At 36.6% G+C, this 25,780-nt stretch overlaps 1 protein-coding gene across 8 annotated transcripts in view; it reads left to right on the top strand.

Moving 5' to 3' along the window:
* Positions 1-25,780, top strand: part of pard3bb (par-3 family cell polarity regulator beta b) — a 400,101-nt gene that overhangs the window by 96,800 nt on the left and 277,521 nt on the right. For all 8 annotated transcript variants that reach the window (XM_051906928.1, XM_051906931.1, XM_051906932.1 and 5 more), the window contains 2 exons: positions 918-991; positions 21,258-21,334. In XM_051906928.1, the coding sequence (XP_051762888.1) occupies positions 918-991; positions 21,258-21,334 (151 nt within the window). The remainder of the gene's footprint in view (positions 1-917; positions 992-21,257; positions 21,335-25,780) is intronic.

Below are 25,780 nucleotides of genomic sequence, written 5' to 3'. Positions count from 1 at the left end.
TTTAACAGCTCGCGCTTCGGTTGCTCAACAACAACAAAGCTGGAGAATCTTATGCAGACAAAATAACTATTGTCAGTAACGGTGTTCAGCCTTACATTGTTCAAACCAAAGTCGGAAACTGATGGAGAGACTCAGGAAGAAGTTACAACTTTTAGAATGCAACTGGACGTTTCTGATTGGTTTGTGGATTCAACTCATCGACTAGCATGTGCCGTCATGGTAATCTTTTGAGCAAATCCAGCGTTGAATTGACACTGATAACATGATAACAACACTCTACTACAGCAACTCTTCCTCTTCTCTAAAGCAGCCCAACATGGCCTTGCCCCCTTTGTTGTGTGTTCTCGGGGGCGTGGTTTATGTAAATTTTAGGGTAAGTGATGTCACTAACCCAGGAAGAAGCTCATTGTAGTCCCTACCAGCCGTTTGTTGTAGTCCTTAAACAGCGAATTCTTTAAAAGAAAATATCTCCCTGCATTAAACTTTGAGCGTCATAAGTTTCAGATGTCGTTTATGCTCAAACAGCAACATTACACACTAACTAAAGTTAAAAAAGTGAAATCATAATCAACCAACTCTTTAAAAAAAAAAAAAAAAGCATTAATTTGAACTAGATTCAAATGTGTAACAATTTAAGTCTTTACTGTCACTTTTGATCAATTTAATGTATCCTTGCTGAAAAAAGTGTCAGTTTCTTGCAATAAAACAAACTTTTGGGAAGTAATATACCTACTATATATAGTAATACATCATTATAAACAGTACATGTCCCTACATATAATTTTACTAAAACATAAAAATATATAGTGTTGTGTGTGTGTGTGTGTGTGTGTGTGTGTGTGTGTGTATATATATATATATATATAAACGTTTTGTTTAATTAATGTTTTATATTTTAATTTATGTTTGTGTTTCAGGTACTCCTCTGCTGGTACGGAGCAGTAGCGATTCTGCTCTTGGACCTCCTCAGATGGAAGATGGCAGAGCCATGGTAAAACCGCAATGATGACACATTCAAAGCATCATCACATAAGATTATAACAGCCAAAAACTGTTATTACAGATCACCATTATGTATAATATTCAATCAGTGTATGCTGCTGTAAAAGCTTACAACCTGATGGACCGTGCTGGAAACATCTAGAACAGCTAAGCAGGAATTACAGGTGGTGTCCAGCTCATATGGCAGTTAAAAGCACCTCTTTGCATCCTATTGGTCTTATAAGATATGTTTTCATGCTGGGTTTTGCTATCCAGCCATCGTGACTACATTATTCAAGCTGAGCTACACACAACAACCGATTGGAACCAAATTGGTCTAAGCTGTTTTTAGTGTGGTATTGATTACTTATGGAAAATTACTTTATCACTGAGATTTTTCCAAATGTGTTAAACATTGGTATACATTCACATTAAACTTGGATAATGTGAGTTACAATGTAATTACAATGTAATATATTAAATCTACAGTTTGTTTTCTAAGCCACAAATGGTGTTTGATGCTGATTTTAATCACGTTGCCAGACATGCATCACCTTTAAAATAATATTCAGCTGAAAACATACTTAAACCAAACGGTTCTCAGTGCATTGTAACTTATTCTTAATGAGAAAGGAGAGAGGCTTTTTGTTGTTGTTGTTGCTGGTTATTTTGCAGAAGGTCTTTGTCTCAAGGTTTCCATTAAGGCTTCCAGACTGAAACCAGCAGCGAGACATTGATTCACTATTTTGTCTTTTTTTATAAGCATCCCTCCTCTTTTGTTGCATTTTCATTCATTTGCTCATTTTTTTTTTTTTTTTCTCCTTCTCCTTCAATAAAATGCTCATCTAGAATAGCCCCAATGTTCTGATGAAATGGCATATGAGCAGAGCTGTATCGCTACAGTGTGTTGAATGCATTTATGGAGCTTTGTGGAGTTAGTGAAGTATAGCCATTTGTTTCTCTCTTACGTGCTCTCTCTCCCCCCTGGTCTGCTTAATGGACTGTCTCGCTCTCCCCCCCGCCTGCTTAATGGACTGGCTCAGAATAGATGGAGTTTTTTATGATTACCACTCTGCTCATTCAGAGCCTTTTATTGGAGCATCGTGGATGGCTTTAATGCACTTCACCTCTCTTTCTTTCACTCCTCTCTGGCTGTCCTCATTCTCGTTCTGAATTTCATTTTTTTTTGTGTGTGTCTTTCTATTTTGTTTCTTTTTGCTTTACTCAGTTCCCTCATCTCTTTCTCTATACCTGACCACAGGTTTACAACCAGTTGTATGTGGGTTTTGACTGTGTGTATATATATATGAATTTGCTACAGTAGATCTAGAAAGTCCTGGTGTTTGGCTTTGCTATATAAATCATCTTCTTGTGCACCTTAGTCAGATTGAACTCCTACTTACACCAAGAGTAATGGTACAAAATTACACAAATCACAGACTATTTTTGGAAAACGTTTGTGATTAAAATCCTGGCCAGTGTTATTGTAGTATTATTTATATACTATTATAGTTCTTTTTAATAAATATTTTGAATTCATTTTTTTTTTTTTTTTTTTTGTAATTTTATGTTCTTTTGTAATTTTTATTATTATTATTATTTTTTTTTTAAATATTACTTAATATTACTTAATTTAATCATTTTAGTGATTCAACTTAAGTTTTTTTTTTTTTTTTTTTAATTTTGGCAATATTGAAATAACAGGGAATTTTTACATTTTGATTTTTCAGGTGTGAACATTTATTTTTTATTTTATTTTATTTTTTTTTCATAACATGTTTAGTATTATTTTAATATTTATCATTACATTTATTTCTCTAGTTTTACTCTGCTGTAAAATATTTAAGTATTTCTTTGGATAGATATTGTTATATATGACCCTGGACCACAAAACCAGTCATAAGTTGCACGAGTATATTTGTAGCAATAACCAACAATACATCGTATGGGTCAAAATTATCAATTTTTCTTTTATGTCAAAAATCATTAGGATATTAAGTAAAGATCATGTTCCATGAAGATATTTTGTAAATTTCCTACTGTAAATATATCAAAAATGTATTTTTGTGAGTGGATATGCATTGCTAAGAACTTTATTTGGACAACTTTAAATGCGATTTTCTCAATATTTTGATTTTTTTTTTTTTTTTTTTTTTGCAGCCTCAGATTCCAGATTTTTAAATAGTTGTATCTCTGCCAAATATTGTCATAACAAACCATGCATTAATGGAAAGCTTATTTATTTTGCTTTTTAGATGATGTATAAATCTTAATTTAAAAAAATTGACCCTTATGACTGGTTTTGTGGTCCAGGGTCACATATGTGAAATCTTGTGATGTGTCACTTGCCCAAAAGCCAACAATAAAGCATTCTTTGTTCTTTGAGGGTCTTACTGGAGCTGTCTGTACACTAATAAGTGTAGTTTTAAGCTGTTAATTCAAAAGATTTTATCTTTTTTTTTTTTTTTTCCCCACTAAGTGAAAAACTAAAAAAATACTATTTTTTTTTCTTTTAACGTCTTGTCAAACTGAACTTTCACACTCTGTGCGAATAGGCCATTACATGTAGTAGTAGCTGAGTGACTGATTTAAGTGGCCGACAGTATGCTGGTATTTAATTAGTGTTTTCTCTGTTACTCTGAGTGGTTCTAGGTCCTGTGTATGATTTATTGAGGGTTCTGTGTTCTCCATGGCTATTATAAGCTGAGATCAGAGCGGAGGCATTCCTGCAGTATCAAGTGGCACAGAGGGGCTTTCAGATAATTTATGTGTCTGATGAAAAACTTTCCTTTTGTCTGCACACCCTCAGACGGGCAGGAAACCTGCCGCACGACACCCAACTTCAACACAACCTGACAGATAAAGCCTCAGTACCAAGATGGATGAGGTTATCCCTTTCCTCCAGGGTCGGAAGACCCCAAACGTCTTTCACCTCCAGCTCTCCCTGCAGGGTTAAGGGAACTCCCTCTCTTTCCGGGTGACAGGAATGTGAAGCGGACAGCGGAACCTCAAGAGTATAATCTGCTCACGCTCACACACCTCTATCAGTGTTCCGGAACGCTCCACAAACATTGACAAACAGAGACTCTTCCTTCCTGCAACCTGATTCCAGTGCTTCGGCCTCGGTCTCTGTCCACAAGACCTTTGTCGTCTTCCCATTGTTGTTCTGGACTTCTTCCTTAGATATTCATTACACATTAAAGCATTTTTCTTGGGTGCCCTCACACCTGCGGCCGTCCCTGTTTCCTTTTCCTTTATGCTGCTCCATGCTTCCTTCATCTCTCCCTTCATCGCCTGTATATCATTTAGCAGCCGGCTGGCTGACTCCTGTGTTTTCATTGTATTTAAGAAGCTTTATTTCCTGCAGGGCTTACAGCACCTGTGGCACATCAGAGATGGAGGTTCTCTGCTCTCTTTCTGTCAAACACACACACACAAACTCGCAGACGTATCTTATTCACAGATACACACACACACACAAAGATAATAGGTTGTGCAGTGGAATATGGAAAAAGTATTTGGGCCAGATTGGTGGGCTGCTGCTTGTACAGTTTCGCCTTGCTTGCACTTGTTCTGATGTGGTAGAGGGTATTCTTGCATTGCTAGACTTTTGAGTATTAACATAAAGGTCCACAAAATCTTCTAGCCAAAACCTGCCCACTTAGACAGGAATAGATCATCTAACATATAAAGTGACCAACAACAGGATTTTTTTTAGATTATACCAGCCTAGATAGGAATGAACAGGTCAATGAAATAGGTCAGTAAGATTTAAAAAAAAAAAAAAAAAAAAAGCCTAGTTCTCTCATGAAACTCTGGCACAGGCTGATGGGTCCTTAACGCAAACTAATGATATTCTCAGTGTTAACTACTTGGCACAAGCTGTTCATGTCGCATCTGCAGCCAATGAGCTTGCTGCTCACAACATCTAAATGGCTGGTTAGCATTCACTATAGCAGTTTGCAGCATGCTTTTGGAGTTCTCTGAAACCCTCCACCTTCCCTAGCTCCACCTGTATAGATCTGCTATGGGTTATTTTTATATATGCTATTTGTGCAGCAGCAGAATGTCTTACATATTCATATGTATTGGCATTAGCAAGTCCCTGTACTTGCTCTGCTGCAGCAGCAGCAATAATCAACAGCTGCAGCAATTCAGCAGCAGCACCGTAGCAGATCTATTCCGCCAAGACCAAATACATTAACATTGTCATATAAAGACATTAATTATGTTTTATGAAAATGCTTTATGAAGGATCATGTGGCACTGAAGACTGGAGTAATGGCTTCTAAAAATTCAACTTTGTCATTGCAGAGATAAATTACATTTTAAAATATATTCAAATAGAAAACACTTATTTTAAGTTGTAAACATATTTCACAATATTACTGTTTTTTCTTACTAAAATTTTGTTCAAATAAATGCAGCATTTCCTTCAAAAACATAAAAAAAAAAATCTTACTGACCCCAAAATTTTGAATGGTAGTGTGCCATATACATATGGCAGTTGTACAAGTTTTTTTAAAAAGTGAAACAAAGTGTAGAAACTTTGTAAACATTGTTTTTCTATTGCAAAAGTAATAAGCACTGATTACCTCACAGATGCCACTAACCTGCCAAACCTGTGTCCCAAAAAGGTATTGGTTCTTATTCTTGAAACCTAAGACAAATTTGAAAACACTTTATTTTACAGTGTCCTTTTTACACATTACATGTAATCACCGTATTAATTACAATAAATTGTGCATAATTACTAACCCTAAGATACCCTAATCCTAAACCTAACCCTATAGTAAGTGTAACGCTTGGGTGCAAGGAACAAGCCACAAGTAAAACACAAAGGCTATATATACACAAGAGGTAATGAGATTAACAAGACACACCAGGGAACAATCAGGGACTAATCAACATGAAAAACTACAAAACACTACAAACATGGCACAGAAACAATAAATAACACAAAAGTCCAAAGAAGACATGGGTAACATATAACAGTAATCACATGTAGTTAATTATTATTACTCAGTACTTAAATGTATAATTACACTGTAACACGAACACCTTAAAATAAAATGTAGATCATTCATAAATGCCTTATGTAAATTGAAGGGGGGAATTTGCTTAGCAATTAGATATGAGAGCTCATATCTAATCTTGTTGTTTCAAACTGTGGTTTGGTCCCAGTGGGTCAGGCTAGTAGAGCACTTTTCCACCAGTTTAATATCTTAAAATTGTAATGTTTTTAGAAAAAGCCATTGGAATCCAAAACAGGGCCTGTTTACACCTGGTCACTTCATGTGTTTTTACTGATCGGGTAGCTATCTGATTTGTTTCTATTTCTATTTTGTAACTATTTCATTTACACTTTGCCACATAAATGTTTCTCCAAAAAATGGATATAAATTCAATCTTCAATTCCTGGGCTATATGCAAATTTAACAAATTTCATGCAGTTTCATTTGGAATGTGTCTCAAACCACCTCCTGAAGTGGTTTAAATGCTCGCATTTAAATCCTTCTTGAAAGCATTTACAAGCATTTACACCTGATATTTTCACAATCGGATAGCTATGTGATCAGAGAAAACGCATGAGATGTAAACAGGCCCAAAGAGGATAGTCTTGTAGTGTTTACTTTCTTTTAAGGCCCTGTTTACACCTTGTCAATTGGATCACAAGTGGACAATGCTAAATACAGGTGTAAACGGACCAAACTGACCAAAACGGATCTTAATATACCAGGTGTAGACAGAGTGTCTCAGATAAAACACTAAATATCTTACAAAGATTTGACACTGTTCATAAACTTTGGCAGATAATTTAAACAAACTAATCAATCGGGAACCAGCAGGTTCGTTTTGCTCTAAAAATTTTCTGTGCATTTCGACTGTGTCATCTGAGGCTATTTTGAAGAGTATTCATTCCAGAATACTGCTGTGCACCTTCCTGCACTGTAGCATATGGAACACAAACCATCTAGCTTCATTTCTCACATGATTATCTAAACCCACTGTAAAAATCATAGTTTTCAATTTAAAATCAGAACTCCAGAGGATGGAGACAGCAGATAAGGTTTGTAACCTTGGAAACTGTCACTTGCGAATACATTTCTACAGGTATTAGTCATGAGAGACAGAGATTCCACTGGGATATATTTGTCCTGTGTGTCCTAGTCTATTTTTATACCTGCTGAACGTTAAAGTCCCTTAAGAACCAATTAGATATGTGGATTTGTTTTTATCTTTGCTGGTTGTTATGTTGGTGGTCCGAGTGTGAACCCAGGGACCTCACCCTGCAGTCCCACTGGCCAGCTCAGTGTTTCCGAGAGGGTCAGCCGGCAGCACACGCCACTCATCTGGGATCAGAGCGTTCACTTGTTTTGGCACAGAAGTCCAGTGTGCACTGGCTAAGAGCAAACCTTTTTAGTTTACTTTAGCTTTTACTTTGTTTTGTTAATTGATAACATACAGTAAAGGTCCACATTGTGGCTTCTTCTAGCCAAGATCTGATCCAAGCCAAATTCTAGCCAAAATCTGCCCACTTACACAGAAAGAGATCCTCTGACATGTTAAAAGGATAGTTCACCCAAAAAACAAAAAGTTCTGTTTAAACCTATAGGAGTTTCTTTCTTCTGTTGAATACAAAATAATATAAAGCCTGGAGGGGGATTCTTTTTTGAGATAAATTAATACTTTTATTCAGCAAGGAAGCATTATATTTATCAAATGTGACAGTAAAGTAATTTGTAATATTACAAAAGAGTTTTGTTTTGTTTTGTTGATACATTTCAGGGGGAGAAGTAAAATTCAGAAAACTACTTGGAAGATATTACCCGCTAGCGCAAAATTCACCAACAGTTTTTTTTAATTGCAAAGCACCAAGCCATCTCACTTTACCAGATAATGACCACTTTTCCACACCTGTATCCAGCAGAATTTGTAGCACATGTTCAGCTCTAATAGCACACTCTAGAATATCAGTAATACTGAGTGACTGGCAAAGTCGAACCCCCCACATCTCAACTCAGTTTTCACTGTGTAAAACTTGAATGAAGACATATGGCAGTATTAGTTTCAGTATTAGTTAATCTCAGCCATGAAATTGAATGTGTGGCATGGCAATGGTAGCTGTAGACCGCTGGTTACATTCTGACCTCAGCTCATACAGAAAGACATGATGTGTAATGCTTAACACACAAATATTCATAAATACAAATAACAAATAAATCAGTGTAGGGGATATATACTCTGTGTGTGTGTGTGTGTGTGTGTATATATATATATATATATATATATATATATATATATATACACTAAATTGCCAAATGTATTGGGACACCTCTCCAAATAATTTAATTCAGGTGTTCCATTCACTTCCATGCAGGTGTATAAAATCAAGCACCTAGGCATGCAGACTGCTTCTACAAACATTTGTGAAAGAATGGGTCGCTCTCAGGAGCTCAGTGAATTCAAGCGTGGTACCGTAATAGGTTGCCACCTGTGCAATAAGTTCATTCGTGAAATTTCCTCACTACTAAATATTCCACGGTCAACTGTTAGTGGTATCATAACAAAGTGGATGCAATTGGGAACAACAGCAACTCAGCCACGAAGTGGTAGGCCACGTAAAATCACAGAGCGGGGTCAGCGCATACTGAGGCGCACAGTGCGCAGAAGTCACCAACTTTGTGCAGAGTCAATAGCTGCAGACCTCCAAACTTCATGTGGCCTTCAGATTAGCTCACGAACAGTGCGTAGAGAGCTTCATGTAATGGGTTTCCATGGCCGAGCAGCTGCATCCAAGCCTTACATCACCAAGTGCAATGCAAAGCGTCGGATGCAGTGGTGTAAAGCACGCCGCCACTGGACTAGAGAAGTGTGTCATTAAAGTTCATGTGCACGTAAAGGCAGGCGTCCCAAAACTTTTGCCAATATTTTACGTGGCCTACCACTTCGTGGCTGAGTTGCTGTTGTTCCCAATTGCTTCCACTTTGTTATGATACCGCTGACAGATGACTGTGGAATATTTAGTAGTGAGGAATTTTCACAAATGGACTTATTGCACAGGTGGCAACCTATCACGGTCCCACGCTTGAATTCACTGAGCTCCTGAGAGCGACCCATTATTTCACAAATATTTGTAGAAGCAGTCTGCATGCCTAGGTGCTTGATTTTATACACCTGTGGCCATGGAAGTGATTGGAACACCTGAATTCAATGCTTTGGAGGGGTGTCCCAATACGTTTGGCAATTATAGGTTAAATTCTTTACCATTGAAAGGTACTATTTTTTGAAGCTTTGATGGATACAAAAAATACAACTATTCATTACAAATGAATGAGTCAAATCTGGAATAAATTCTGAAGCACATTTGAAGTGAAATAGCACTAAACATAAAATAGCTCTATATTAAAGTGTCAAGTTGCAAACTTCTATGGTATGTGACTCTGCTGACACACTACTGTCACAGGGTATAAACCTACTGCTTAGTCCTACATCAGTGTTTATGGTTGAGTGTTTTTGCATCCTAGCATGTTTCTGCTAAAAGATGAGTATGTTTGTGTATTTGTGAGACGCACTGTGACGTCACCGCCTGACTTGTCTGATTAGCGTGGCCTCTCGCTGTCTTAGACTCCCGTCTGTAGTGTGAACTCTCGCACACTCACTGCTCTCTCACATGCTTCTTTAAAATGACACTCAAAAGGGATACATGATCTCAAATTAAAACGGCTCTGCTTTTAATCCAACAGCCTCTCATTCACAAACCCCCAATTAACATCAATTTCTCTGTCTCGCTTTCTCCCTCTCTCCCTCTCCCTCTCTCTCTTTCAGCCCATTGGGTGTAATTAAACTGGCACTTTTCATTGATCAAGGCTTATGTACAGCTGGAGGAGATACGTGTTTGTGTGTGACAGAAAGAGAGAGAACTTGAACAAAGAAACATAAGAAACGTGGCAGGAGACCATTACTAGGATGTTTCACTCGTCATATTTGTCATTCCCACGTTAACAAACTATGCCCACGTGTTAAACACACGGTAGCTACCGAATTTAACACAATCTTTGCTCCTTCCTATGAGTTTTACAGCAGACTGTCATTTTCTTGGTCTTTAGAAATCAAAGAGCTTAATGTTCTTTGTAATGTTCACAACATATTGGCACTAATAGTTCAACATTCATTGCATTTAGTTTTGACTGCATATCTGTCTGTTCACTATCTACATATAGCTGATAATGTGGACTTAATGTATAGCTATATTTAAATCAGCTATTGTCTGCCCTAATCTCTATAATCTCAATAAGAAGCTTTTATAATGGGTATTGTCATGTTAGTTAGTTTTTCTATTCAGTGGATGTGCATTAATTTAATTCAGCAATAAGCTTCTGAGGCATTATTCACAGATCTCTTTGTGAATTGTATTTGGTCTCGTTAGCAAAACCTATGAATAAATGTGAAGAGAAGAGGAAAGAGGAAAGTGAAGATGAAATCCTGTCACAAGAATATACACTATATTGCCAAAAGGTTTGGGACGCCTGCCTTTACGTGCACATGAACTTTAATGACATCCCATTCTTAATCCGTAGGGTTTAATATGGAGTTGGCCCACCCTTTGCAGCTATAACAGGAAGGGGCCTTCCCCAATCTGTTGGTCTTGGTATGCTGAAGCATTAAGAGTTCCTTTCACTGGAACTAAGGGGCCAAGCCCAACTCCTGAAAAACAACCCCACACCATAATCCCCCCTCCACCAAACTTTTCACTTGGCACAATGCAGTCAGGCAAGTACCGTTCTCCTGGCAACCGCCAAACCCAGACTCATCCATCGGATTGCCAAACAGAGAAGCGTGATTCGTCACTCCAGAGAACACGTCTCCACTGCTCTAGAGTCCAGTGGCGTCGTGCTTTACACCACTGCATCCGACTCTTTGCACTTGGTGATGTAAGGCATGCAGCTGCTCGGCCATGGAAACCGATTCCATGAAGCTCTCTACCCACTGTTCTTGAGCTAATCTGAAGGCCACGTGAAGTTTGGAGGTCTGTAGCTATTGACTCTGCAGAAAATTGGTGACTTCTGTGCACTGTGCGCCTCAGCATTCGCTGACCCCGCTGATTTTACGTGGCCTACCACTTCGTGGCTGAGTTGCTGTTGTTCCCAATTGCTTCCACTTTGTTATAATACCACCAACAGTTGACCGTGGAATATTAAGTAGTGAGGAAATTTCATGAATGGACTTATTGCACAGGTGGTAACCTATCACAGTGCCACGCTTGAATTCACTGAGCTCCTGAGAGCGACCCATTCTTTCACAAATGTTTGTAGAAGCAGACTGCGTTCCTAGGTGCTTGATTTTATACACCTGTGGCCATGGAAGTGATTGGAACACCTGAATTCAGTGCTTTGGAGGGGTGTCCCAATACTTTTGGCAATATAGTGTATAGCTATACATTATGTCCACATTATCATCTATACATATAGGAAAACAAACTACAATAGAACAAAGACACAAATGAAATAGACTTACCTGAAAAACTTCAAGCACTAGAAAAAAGAAATAAACATAAATTGTATAAAATAATCAAATGTATAAAAAAACTCTGCATAGTCTTCACTGTGTAAATTAAATATACATTTATTCTTATTAAAGTTACAAAAGTGATTTAGTCAAGAGCAGTGAGTGAATTTATTTCTTTTGTAGTTTGATCAACATTAATAACACAGACGATGGCAGGTATATTTGGATGCTGTCACTTTAAGACGGACTGCACGGATCCAATATGCTTGTGCATGCAACTGTTTAGATTCACTTTAGACATAAATGACTGTGTTTACTTGCAAAGACAGTCACTTTGACACATAAGTATGTGTATTTTACCATTCAAGCCCAATTAGGCGGCAAAAAGAACTCAGTTCAGTACTCACACACTTTATGAGCAGCGGCTTCATGTGCATCTCTCAGACAGCGCTCAGAAACAGACTTCAAGACATATAGCGCTTATAGCAAAATTAGTTCTCTTTCACTGCGTACTGTGCTTCAGCGATTTAAAATTACTTGTTTTTGGTTGTACAATGGTTAAAAACGCATGCAGATGATAAGATTTTGTAACCGCACAGCACAGCAATGTCACATGAGCAGAACCGCGATAAAGACGATAGTTCAAAATCTCTACCACTTGACAAATTTCTACCAGTTAATCGTGTTTACTCGTATATCGGCCATACCAATACTATTATAGTTTTTATTAATATTTGTTTTGTTTTTTGTTTTTTTTTGTTTGTTTTTTTAATTTTTGTGTTTTCTTTTTAATTTTAGTTTTGTTTGTGTTTTTGTGTTTTTTTTTTTTTTTTTTTTAATGCCTGTATCGTTTTTATTTATTTTTAGGTTTTTTTTTGGTACATCAATTTAAATGAAAATGAGAAATGCAGCCTTGTCAACTATCTGAAATTAAATGAGTTATGGTTTTTATGTTTTATTTTATCTCTAGTAGCAATTTTTTATGGTTTTTGTTAACTTCAAAGGCATTTTTAATTATTTTCTGAATAGCACACAATTCTAAAGGGCCGCTCACTAGGACTTTCTGTCACTTTGACCTACCATTCTTTTTCATGTTACCTCACACATCTCCACCTCTCTCTTTCGTCTTTTCTCCTAGACCTGTCTTCTAAACATGTTTCTCCTCCTAGCTGCAGGAACATGCGGCGTGTCCGTAATAAGCGAGTGTGTCTGAGAAATGACAGGGTTAGAGCTCACTAATGCACTGAGAGTTGCACCCTTCTATACTGCAAACCACTAGAGAGGGAGGGAGATGGACAGAGAAAGAGAGAGTCCACACTACTCTATACCTGATTGAGGTAATAGGCCTATGTAATTGTTCAGATTGTCACTTGCCCTTTTCGGCAGAAGTGGTTGGAAAAGAGAGAGCAATGGCCCTTGGGTATGCCCTCACCTCCCACTGAGGAGCACAGGCAGATATTTAAAACTTTTCAGAAAAATGCACTTCTCTCTCCAAAGACAAAAGAAGTGCTGAACTAACCCATTAGAAAGGATCTTAAAAGCCAAACTGGTGGGTGTCAGTGATCCAGACTCTATTTGAGTTTTCACAGGCCATTATTTTAAGTGATTTTGAAATGTAATTAGTTTGGACGCAACAATTCTTTTGGATAATTATTGCCATTTTATTCCAGCATTTAGGTGGTCGTCTTTAACTAATGGAAGTTTAATCACCACTAAATATCCAGTACATTACCCAGTCTGAAACCCACGTTTTTTTTTTTTTTTCTCCCCAAACTAACCAGTATCTGTTAAAATAAAAAATAAAAAAAATATGAAAAATAAAATAAAATATAAAAAATAAAATAAAATAATAAAATAAAAGAGATTACTAATTACTTCCAACATATACTGTCAGTATTTTCTTTTTTTGAAAATATATTTTGTTACGACTGTAAGGGATAATATTTAGTCACAGCCAGTCATATCCCAAAATAGTGCGATTTGACTGACGGAGTGATTTATTTTGTGACAGTATTCAACTGACTAAACATTATCCAGCTTATTAAATGGCTACTTGCTAAATAAATTAATATGTGGACATGAAATATTGATTTGAGTTGAAATTGTGTTTTATTCTTGTATATTATCTATAGGGATAGTTCACCCACAAATTAAATATTAATATATACTATAATTAATTAATATTACTCTCATATTGATGAACAGTGTTTGTCTTGTTGCTAGACAGATTGTTTTGTACTGCACTATATTTTTCTTCTTAGTGAAAACTTTAAAGGAATAGTTCAAAATTCTGTCATTTACTCACCCTCATGAGTTGTTCCAAATCTGGATGACTTACTGTCTTCTGTGGAACATAAAAAAGATAAAATTTTACGTTATATTACGGTAATAGAAATACGGTAATATAAATTTTCGCTATAATCAATAACTAGAGTGCAAGATAGCAGCAGTTGTTGATATGTATATTGTATAAGACATGAAAGTAGTGCCCGTTTCATTTATTCAGATAAGTAAACTGATATATATAGTGTTGCCATGGACAATTGCGATAATTAGGAAATATCTGGTCACTGAATGCTGTGATTGACCGATCATAATCAAGTATTCCAGAGAGCTGTGTAAGTCAGCTGTTCATTATTAAAAAATAAACCCCAGCAAGTCTTGTTGAGTGATCAAGTCTTGTATTAACCTGAAAAATAACCTGTTTATTTTTGCGATGGTGCCTTTATTGGCCCATTTCACGTCTTTAAGCTTTTTCTGGTCTGTGATCTGTCACATGCATGTTTATTTGTCTGTCCTGCCATCATTAGAACAGTCGCCCTCTGGGAGAATCTCAGCGCCTGCTAATTGCTCTGGGAGTATTTTTTGTATCTTCAACCCTCTGGGTTTAATAGTCACCAAGAAGTGATACTTTAAATGTATCACTTGTTGGAGCTGTGATGCCTTTCTTCCTGTGGGGGAAGTTTGAGTGTGTGTGTTTGATGGTAAATAACACCGCACTTCCTGTGAGGAATTGGTTGTATATTGTTGACAGAGGTTCTTTCCCGCTTTGCTCATGGTTCATTTGCTGTGTCGATGGGAATAGACAAAGCTTATAAGCTTTGAACCTTGTCTATTCTTTGTGTAACTGAATAAGGTTTAAATCCTTTGTGTCACTCACCATTACTTAATCATTTTGTCATTGTTATATTCCCCATATTTGTTTTCTTCTGTGAAACTTGCAGGGCACATACAATGAAAGTGTACTTACAAACTCCAAAAGGACAGACAAGCACTATAACAAAATAACGACTTTATTCAACAATATCTAGTGATGGGCGATTTCAAAAAACTGCTTCATGAAGCTTCGAAGCTTTACAAATCTTTTGTTTCGAATCAGTGGTTCGGAGCGTGTATCAAACTACTGAGGTTGGTGAACCATTGAAATTTCGAAACAATTATGACATAACAAAGCCTCTTTTACTGAAATCACGTGGCTTTGGCAGTTGGATACACACTCCGAACCACTGATTCGGGTGTGGAACGACATGAAGGTGAGTAATTAATGACAGAATTTTCGTTTTTCATTTATCCCTTTCACCCAAAAATCAGAAGTCTGTCATTTGCTCACCCTCATTTTGTTCCAAAACCATACAACTTTATTTTTTAAAACTAAAATGAAGATATTTTTGAAGAGATTCCCCTACATTCAAAGTCCCTTCCCCCAAAACTTTAATGCTTCAAAACATTTATATAAAAAAAAAAAAACATAGTAAACGGAATCCGTATGAGTTGAGCTTGTCAAGTGCATCAAGCAAGCATGTTTGAGCTTCAGTTTACCATATTTGATATGCTCTGTGTTTGCGTTGATCAATGTTTATATATGAAAAATTCTATATTCTGTTCATATAAAGCGAACATATCTATTCAGAACACTTGAATTAAACCACTTGATTCATATGGATTACTTTTATCATGTATGAACTTTTGGTTAAACTTTGAACCTTTTGAAAGTTTTGGTGTAATTGATGTTTAATGGAGGGACAGACATCTCTCAGATTTCATTAAAAACATAATTTATGTTTTGAAGATGAACAGAAGTCTTATGGGTTTGGAACAACAATGGTTTTGGGGTGAATGATCCCTTTAATGTTTACTATATTTATGTATATTGGTATTTGGATGGTACCCCAAGGTATTTCAAAGAAAATCAGGGTATAATGTCCAAAAACATGGTATTTTTTTTTTTGTCAGCATATTTAAGATTACTTTGAGGTCCATATTTTTGCTTATTTGCATGTTTGGTTTGATTTTTAGCACATCTGCATTGGTTTTCCCAAATCCCAACAATGCCATTCATGTAAATGTACATCTCATCCACATATTAAATGGTGAAGCCCAACAGAGCAGCATTGAGTGTAATAATGTAAAAGTACATTTGAAACGGTGCTGCTCATAGGCTGATAAACATCATTTGCTCGAACAAGTAATGGGAACAGATGTCTTCATTTAGAAGACAGGAATGTGATGTTTGCCTTGGTTAAGCGATGAAACACCTATATATAGACAAGCAAACTCTCATAACCCTCTCAGCATGTGGTACATATTCCATCATACCCTCCAGTGTGTTTGCTTCCCCTCTTGGCTCTATCAAGGCTGTCGCGGTCTCTTTGTTCGACACCGTTCCATTACTGCCAGCTCCGTCCGTGTTATTCATTAGACAAGGGTCAGCGTGAGGAGATCAGGCACTACGAGCAAATAAAACCGGTGACATGCTCATCAGATCATCAGTCAGCCGCTAGATTAATGCTTTTGTTCTTTAATTAGCAACAGCACCAAACCGTGACTCAAACGGCACAAACTAATCATTAAAAATGAGAGGAGAATGAATCACAGGCACACTCTTGTTTTCATTTTCTTTTTTTTTTCTTTTCTTTTTTTTTTGTGGTGGGCGTTTATGTACCTTCTGCGTACCCATTAAAAAGATGTTTTGTGTGTGTATTAACAAGGGAACAAGCCGTCAGTTGTCACTGTTCGGTTAATTGTTTGCGGTGCCTCGTTTATGAAAGTAGGCGTTCTGACATAACTGCACGTGCTGTTTATGTCAGCTTTCAAGAGGATGAAGAGTTAACGCCTGTAGTCTCTTCACTGCCTGGCTTGACACTTGAAGACACATTTAACATGCAGTAGTTTATTTAGTGCTTTAACCTCCATTTTCAAACCCAGTGTTTGTTACAAAGGTTGTATGGTAAAGTAGAAAAGACATTCAGGCCTACATTTAGACTCTGTAAATACTCTCTGTTCTCTGTTTTGATTTGGCTAACCTGTTTGCATAGGAAACCTTGATGAATGAGGTTGGCAATTGAGTTGCCTTGTGTTGTGAATTTAAGAGTTGCCAAATGATAGTTTTTGACCAGTTTGGTTCAAGTTTAAGGTACACTGTTTAACTTTTAAACAAAACTGCATGCATTTTGCGGAAGAACATTGTTTTGGTTGTGCTTCAGCTTGACTTTTTACAATAGATAATGCTTTACAATGAACTCTGTTTGAGAGCTACGTATGGCAATTTATCTCTTCAATAAAATACCTTACTCTGTTCAGTGAAAAAAAGCCATCTTTGCGTCGGGCGAGGGAAGTATGCACGCAATTTCCCGCGAAAACCATTCTGACATGCCTAACATATAAATACTTATAATAGGCTTACTTTAGTGAATCAGGGTAAGACAAAAACACGTTTTGGAAGAAGGCTTGATGATGTATTAACCTTTAAATTTTGTTAATTTTGAACAAAAAAAAAGTTGCAGTGTACTATAGTTCAGCTTAAATGGATAGTTAACCCAAAAATGAAAATTCTGTCATCATTTTCTCACCCTCATGTCGTTCTAAACCTGCATGACTTTCTTCTACGGCTATTTTGAGAAATGTCTTCTTTTTTTTTTCTCTCCATAAAATGGAAGTCAGTGGGCACCAAAATTCTTGATTACCAAAATATCTTATTTTGTTTTCCACAGAAGAATGAAAGTTGGAACGAGTAGTATTGATAGTATTTAAATATTTGTGTGAACTATTTAAAATTCAGTTTACATCAGTGATGGTAACTACTGTGTAATCATAACTATAACCATACAGTATTAAAAATTTGCTCTTAAAGAATATCGAAGTCCACATCACAACTATATCAATAACGACATAGAGCAACGATGTCGTTGGAATAACACATTAATGTTAACATTGACACAGCAATGTTAACACAACGTTAACACAACTGCAGCAAGTGAACACACCAAGCTGACGCCGACAAACTAGTGGCGACGAACGCAGACTGCGGGGTTGGCTCACGTCGGCAGCGTCTGGGTCCAAAGTTGCCCTGGCACACCAAACCGACGTTCGACACACGACGGCCAAGTAGCACGTTCGTTCTGCGCCTACGTAAGAAGAAATGCCTTTCCATACCAGCAGGTGGCAGTAGCTGAACAGTCAATCAGAATGATCAGATGGCCCGACGAGCTCCGACGGTGATTCCACATGTCGAATCGGCCGGAAAAAAAGCAGAAGAGGACCAACTTCAGCTGCGGTTCGGAGCACACTGAGAAAACTTAGTTGGCCGACGAACAAAAACTTAGTGTGTTCCGGACTTTAGAATCTGTTGAAATGGATGCTAATATATTTATCATTATTAGCTATTGTTATATGTATTGTTCTTGGTGTGAATGGACCTTAATATAGTTTAATGATAGCAAAGTAAATTGTTCACAGAATTTGATATTTTTAAGGTAGCTTTGTACTTAAATATTTACTGACGTAATCTATGCAGTCATGCAGACTTTTTCTCTAGGGCTGCCCTCGACTAAAGATTTTTCTGGTCGACTAGCAGTCGTTCATTTTAAGCGATAGTCCACTAAATGTACGTTCATTAATAAACCATATAAATCATAATAAAAAGCCTTTAATGCCTACATAGCCTAATCTGCGTTCAAGCGCATGCACAAAGCTTACCATAGCACACCAGCAGAAGTAATAATTATGAATGCGTCAGGGAAAAACAGCAAGGAGACTGCTTTAACATTTTAATAATTAATAGATAAAAAGATAATAAAAAGATAAACTAGAGTTTTCTGTATTTTTGGCTGCAATGATGAAGTTGACGATGCTGACTAAAAGTAAGACAAGACTTTAAAAGTAGACATTTCGATTTCTATAGATATATTTTTCATGTCTGTGAGGCAAGTTTACATGGAGTTTTGATTCTTTTCTTTCATTCTTTTTTTGGCTCGCTCAAATTTACAGAGAGCAGAAATCGCACCCTGTTTGCTTTCATTATTTTACAAAAGCATATTTTGTTGTTATTGTGAGTGCACACAAATAAAAGTAGTCTTCACAGTTTCAAAATGTGTATTAATCTTATCTGTATGACCAAAAATAATTGAGTATTTTAAGTGCAAGTGATTCTTCCCGCCACTTCCTGTGGATTTTTTTTTCCCTCGCGACTAATAAAATTTTGGTCAACTAAGCCTCTTCTCATTGACTAACGGTAAGTCGACTATTAGGGCAGCCCTCTTTTCTCTAATGCTTCAAACTAGGGCTGGGTATCACCAACTACCTCACAGTATGTATTATGTACAATCTCAGTATTATAAATGGATACTGACTAATATAGCTGATAATGCTCAAGAGAGTGATGTTATCTGAATACACACATCAAAAATAGTGATACAAGTGCCCAAAGTAATGATAGAATATTATCATAAAAGAACACTTTTTTTCAAAATACTCTTTTAGGTTGTGACTCTTATACCTATATACTGAGAATTCTGGCTATATGAAAGAAAATGGAGAGGTATTGGGCCGCCTGCATGGTATATTAAACATCCTGATCCTTTCTTCTCAAAGCTCCTGACCTCATTCCTTAAATCACACTTTTGGCTTTCTAAAGGACCGCTTTGAGAGGCAGGCGTTTGATTGACAGGTGCTAATGGGGTCAGAGGTTACAGGCAAGTACATTAGGGCTTTCTGCTCATGCTGACCCCTGCCACACTTTCTGTCAGAACTGAAGGGCAGCATGATGCATTTCTGCTGCTCGATACGTCTGAGTGACCGGTCCTCCCCACGGACGTCAACCCCACCGCCCAGGCCCAAAACTACATACTATATATTACTACTGTGGTCAGTAGACACCTCTCGGTTGATTAAAGCAATGTTTTCACACTGTTTGTTACAGTTGTTCTCATTAATGGCTATGTCAGTGTGCACAAAATCAGATAAGCTTTGCACAACATCTGCTAAATGATGTCTTCGGTATAAACATAGCCATCCAAGTGAAGCCTGAAGTGCCACATACAATTAATTATTGCATTTCATTGGACACACACACGTTGATATTCCTTGTGCAAGTCATTATCCTGTTACAAACCACATTTACACACATCCGTGGTACATATTTGTAATTAATGTCAAACATAATGCGACACACACACTCATGCACTAGTAAAAGCAGCTACATGACTAATGATCATTCTCAAATCCTGACATGAGATAAATTTGGTGTTTTTCTTGAGAGAAATTCATCAGTTCTGGCACATCCGCTCTAATGGTCTTTTAATGCTCAAATCAGCAGCCATTTCTGTCAGACGAAATTCCTCCCTTGAGCCTTTGCAACTGGTTGGCAAGTAAAATAACGTCCTATTATGCTGCTTTTTTTTCTTAGGGAGAAATAAAGGAGACTCGTTTTGCTCGTCATTAGCTAGAATTTGCATTTATTGCCTGTTTATTTTACCATTAAATGTATTTTCTTTCTTTATGTTCTTTGTAAGTGTTTTTTTAGGGGTGTTCATAAAGTATTTGTTCTTGCATCCCATCTGTGCTTTTTAAATGTTGGTCTGTGAATATGTGCATCAAACAGACATATTTGGTTGTTTAGTCTCATCTCCCACCATATGCGTTGTATTTTTAAGATGTGCAAAGTTAAAATGGTTGTTTTAATCTTTAATCTTTTACTTTTAAAAATGTATACTGGAATCACACTTCTGCTTTTTTGCTGTTGTTTATGCTTTTACGTTGGGTAACACTATTTTACAATGTCTTTGTTACACGTTACTTGTGCTTAATATTGTAATAACAATAAATTATGCATAATTACATACAACTAACCCTAAACCTAACCCTATAGTAAGTACATATAGTTAATTAATATTGCTGAGTACTTAAATGTTTAAGTACACTCAGGGCCTAAAACTTTTTGCCACACCCGCCAATGGCTGGTGACTTAAAAAAAAAATATACCAGCCATATATATATATATTTTTTACCAGGCCATGAAACATCTAGATTAATCCTTATTAAAGTTACAAAAGTTATTCAGTCAAGAGCAGTGAGTGATTTTTTTTTTACTCACAGTGTGAGTTTCCCTTTCATGTCTTCTTACGCTTTTGTGACAGTGTAGCACTGGCCCTTCATCTGTCCTGAGCATCGTTCACGTTTGTTTGTTTCACATTTAATTGCATTGTTAGAATTAATAAGAATGTTACCGGCCAACTGGCGATTGACACCATTTCATATACTTGCCAACACCGATTTTTACTCTCATTTAGCATTTGACGAGTGTTCATTTTAGGCCATAATTACACTGTAACAAGGGCACCTTAAATTAAAGTGTAACCTTACATTGTGAGTCATCCTATTTATGTTAATGATTTTGCACATTTGTTTGGCTTATGCCATTTATTGTCATCTTTTTCCTTTTTTTTCTTGCAGTTTCTCATGGTTTCTGTAAATTTTTCCTGTTTTTGTAGGGGATGCACATACAGGCTGACATGGACTTTACGGCCAAGGGAACCGGCAATAACAAATCTGGCCCTCTTAGTGTCAAGTAAGAAGTGTGTGTGAGTGTGTGTGTGTGTGTGTGTGTCACATTTACACTATCGTTCAAAAGTTTGGGGTCAGAAAGGTTTATTTATTTATTTATTTTTTTTTTTTAAGAATTTGATACTTTTATTTTTAGGATGCATTGAATTGATCAAAAGTGACAGTGATGACATTTATAATGTTATAAAATTGATTTCCATTTGGAAAAAAAAAAATTTTTTTTTACACTTTCTATTCATCAAGAATTCTGAAAAGAAGGTATCATGGTTTCCACAAAAATATTAAACATCTGTTTCCAACTGATAATAATAAGAAATGTTTCTTGAGCACTAAATCAGCATATTAGAATGATTTCTAAAGGATCGTGTGACGCTGGAGACTGGAGTAATGATGCTGAAAATTCAGCTTTGCCATCACAGGAATAAATTACACTTTTACTGTATTTTTGATCAAATAAATACTGCCTTGGTGTGTATAAGAGACAAAAACTTTGGGTAACACTTCAGTATGGGGAGCACATATTCACTATTAACTATGACTTTTCCCTCAATAAACTCTTAATTTACTGCTTATTAATATTTAGTAAGGTAGTTGTTGTGGTTAAGTATTGTGTTCAGGCATTGGGAAGGATTAAGGGATGTAGATAATAAGCTAATAATGATTGTTCTCCATACTGAAGTGTTACCAAAACTTTGTACCAACCCCAAACCTTTGAACAGTAGTGTCTGTATACAGTAGGATCCAAAAGTCTGAGACCAATAGTCAAAATGCTTATATTTTTACGTTCTTTTTTTAGTTCAATAACATAACTGTCACTACAAATGTGGTTATCAGCATTACATTTTAAGTAGAAGGTTGAACTGAATTTTTTTTTTTTTTTTGCTTTTGTGCAGTTTGTGCTTCAGTGGAAACGAACATCTGACCATCTATACATCTACAGTGCTCAGCGTAAATGAGTACACCCCCTTTGAAAAGTAACATTTTAAACAATATCTCAATGAACACAAAAACAATTTCCAAAATGTTGACAAGACTAAGTTTAATATAACATCTGTTTAACTTATAACATGAAAGGTTAATAATATAACTTAGATTACACATTTTTCAGTTTTACTCAAATTAGGGTGATTCAAAAATGAGTACACCCCACAACAAAAACTACTACATCTAGTACTTTGTATGGCCTCCATGATTTTTAATGACAGCACCAAGTCTTCTAGGCATGGAATGAACAAGTTGGCAACATTTTGCAACATCTATCTTTTTCCATTCTTCAAGAATGACCTCTTTTAGAGACTGGATGCTGGATGGAGAGTGATGCTCAACTTATCTCTTTAGAATTCCCCATATAGGTGTTCGATTGGCTTCTGATCAGGAGCCACTGAATCACTTTCACCCTGTTCTTCAGAAATCGAACAGTGGCTTTAGATGTGTGTTTAGGATCATTGTCATGTTGGAAAAGTGCACGACGACCAAGGGCACGGAGTGATGGTAGCATCTTCTCTTTCAGTATAGAGCTGTACATCTGTGAATTCATGATGCCATCAATGAAATGCAGCTCCCCGACACCAGCAGCACTCATGCAGCCCCACATAAGGACACTGCCACCACCATGTTTCACTGTAGGCACCGTGCATTTTTCTTTGTATTCCTCACCTTTGCAACGCCATACAATTTTGAAGCCATCAGTTCCAAAAACATTTATCTTGGTCTCATCACTCCAGAGTATAGAGTCCCAGTAGTCTTCATCTTTGTCTGCATGGGCCCTGGCAAACTCTAGGCGGGCTTTTTTTTTTGCCTGGGCTTTAGGAGAGGCTTCTTTCGTGGATGGCACCCATGCATGCCATTCCTCTGCAGTGTACGCCGTATTGTGTCATGGGAAACAGTCACCCCAGTTTGGCTTTCTACTTCATTAGATAACTGCACTGAACTTGCATGCTGATTTTCTTCAGCCCTTCTCATCAGAAGATGCTCCTGTCGAGGTGTTAACTTCCGTGGACGACCTGGACGTCTCTGTGAGATGGTTGCAGTTCCCTCTTTTTAAAATTTTTGTACCACTTTTGCTACAGTATTCTGACTGATAAGTAAAGCTTTGCTGGTCTTCTTGTAGCCTTCACCTTTCTGGTGTAAAGAAATTATTTTCTTTCTAAGGTCTTGTGACATTTCTCTTCCATGTGGTGCCATTGCTGACAGAATGAAATGGGAAGGGGTTTTAACACCCTTTTATAGTCAACTGTCTGCTGAACACCTGTGTAATGAATAATTAGACTCACCTGTGGTTGAATTCTTGTTAAATTAGACATTTGTAGTCTAAAATTTAGCTTTGCTCCAGAGACTTTCAGTGGGGTGTACTCATTTTTGCATCACCCTAATTTGAGAGAAACTGAAAATTTTGTTCTCTAAGTTTTATTATTAACCTTACTTTCATGTTATAAGTTAAACAGATGTTATATAAAAGTTTTTGGAAATTGTTTTTGTGTTCATTGAGATATTGTTTAAAATGTTACTTTTCAAAGGGGGTGTACTCATTTACGCTGAGCACTGTATATTGACTCACATTTACTTATTTCACTAGTGATCTAAAAATAGTTCAAAATCTAAAATATTTCTTCTTCATTTTACATCAGAAATTTTCTTTTGTTTTTAAATCATTTTCTTTATTTATCTGCAGGTTTGAATTGAAAAGTCCTAGATTTTCAGTGAGGTCTTATACTTTTAGACCCCACTGTACTGTAAATGTTGTTGTTGTTGTTGTTGTTGTTGTTTAATCTGTGCTATTTTTTCTCTCTCTCTTTCTCTTCCTTATATCATATCATTAGCTAACATTCCTATTTTCCTGCTCCTCATTGAGAAGATCAAGGCTTTGTGGCACTTGCATATAAAATGATTATTCATTAAGCAGCTTCAGAAAGCAGAGGGGAAGGGCTCACACAACACAAACAAACACATGCATTAATCAAGGAGAGAGATGACTAATGAGCCAGTCTGGGATTAGAGACTCTCTCGCCAGCCTCCTCTGAATCCCAGAGCGCATCTGAAGGCACACACCCGGCCTTCAATACCTCTGATCGACACTTCTGATACACTCTCTGTTCCTGTACACCAGCAACTCATACTCAAACGCACTCTTTAGACAGGACCATGGTGGTGTGAATGGCATTGGATCTTGCTTTCTTTAAGGCGATCCATCAGTTTCCAAAACAAAACAAAAAAAATGTCTTTATATTTTTATTTTACATTCATCCCCTTTAGTGGCCATATTGTCCAGGCTTCAGCAAAATTCTAGGGCTGCAACAATCATCGATTAAATGGTTTATAGTCAATACATGAATGCGGTTATATCCTATAAATGTTACAGAGTCCCGCGAGTATTTCCATTTTGCATAACCCAGAGGTCAGCAACCCATGGATAATCTCTGACATGTGACAGTGTATGTATTTAATTTAATTTTAAACCAATATATTGTTTTATGTGAATGAGTGGGCATGATGATTTTCACATTGTTTTGCAAAAAACCTCTAAGCTACAAGATCCAGTTCTCAAAAGTCTTGTGAACAAATATTTAGTATGTGTTATATGGCCTTATTTCAGTGACTTAAAATTTGTATTTTTTCAATAACGAAGCATAAATGTTATTTTCTCAAAAATACAAACATGTACATACATGTTGCTCACATATTATTGTAGCCCTGTTTGTGCTGAATACAGTGTCATCTTTGCCATTTATATGCAAATTTATATTTATATGTTCATATTTATATGCCACTTATATTATAGATGTTGGCCATTAATATGTTTATAAGCAACTGAAAAAAAAAAAAACCACAAATGTCAGGGCATGTCAACACTTCTCCAGGGCCCAAAAACACCCTCAGACCCCAGAGGGTTAAATAAAGTTCCTCAAACTTGCATATGGACGTACACTTTTTGAGATAATCATTCCTCATAGTCACATAGCCTGTTTTATTAAGTTAAGAGTTACACTGTAAAAAAAAAAAAAAAAAAAAAAAAAAGGAAAGGAAAAAAAAGGTGAAATTTACAATAAAAAAATGGCAGTTGTGGTTGCCAGAAATTTACTATAACAATACGGTAGCAACATTTTAGATTTTACAGATTTAACTTAAATTTACAATTTACAAAAAAAATCTTTATATGAAGAGGAGCGACTTTTCCACTGAATTGAACGACTTTCCTGCCATCGAGGAGGTAGATATAGAGAATGTGAAGCTGCCGTCACGCCGCATTCAGTTCTATTCTGGTTTGTTTTTATCGCGCTGCCTTTCTACTAGTGAAGTTACTGATTAAACCCACTGCCTATCACTTAATAAAATAATCACATAGATAGCTGAGTGTTTTTGAAAGTGCTGTATTTTGTTTTGGTGTAATAATTAACATTACATTTGCGAGTATGACTCTCACCCGACTTGTGAATGAGTATAACTTGCACAC

This window comes from Ctenopharyngodon idella, chromosome 9 (genome assembly GCF_019924925.1).
Source record: "Ctenopharyngodon idella isolate HZGC_01 chromosome 9, HZGC01, whole genome shotgun sequence".
NCBI classification, from domain to species: Eukaryota; Metazoa; Chordata; class Actinopteri; order Cypriniformes; family Xenocyprididae; genus Ctenopharyngodon; species Ctenopharyngodon idella.
The sequence above is the reverse complement of the archived record's forward strand: the minus strand, read 5'-3'. Positions and strand labels throughout refer to the sequence as shown.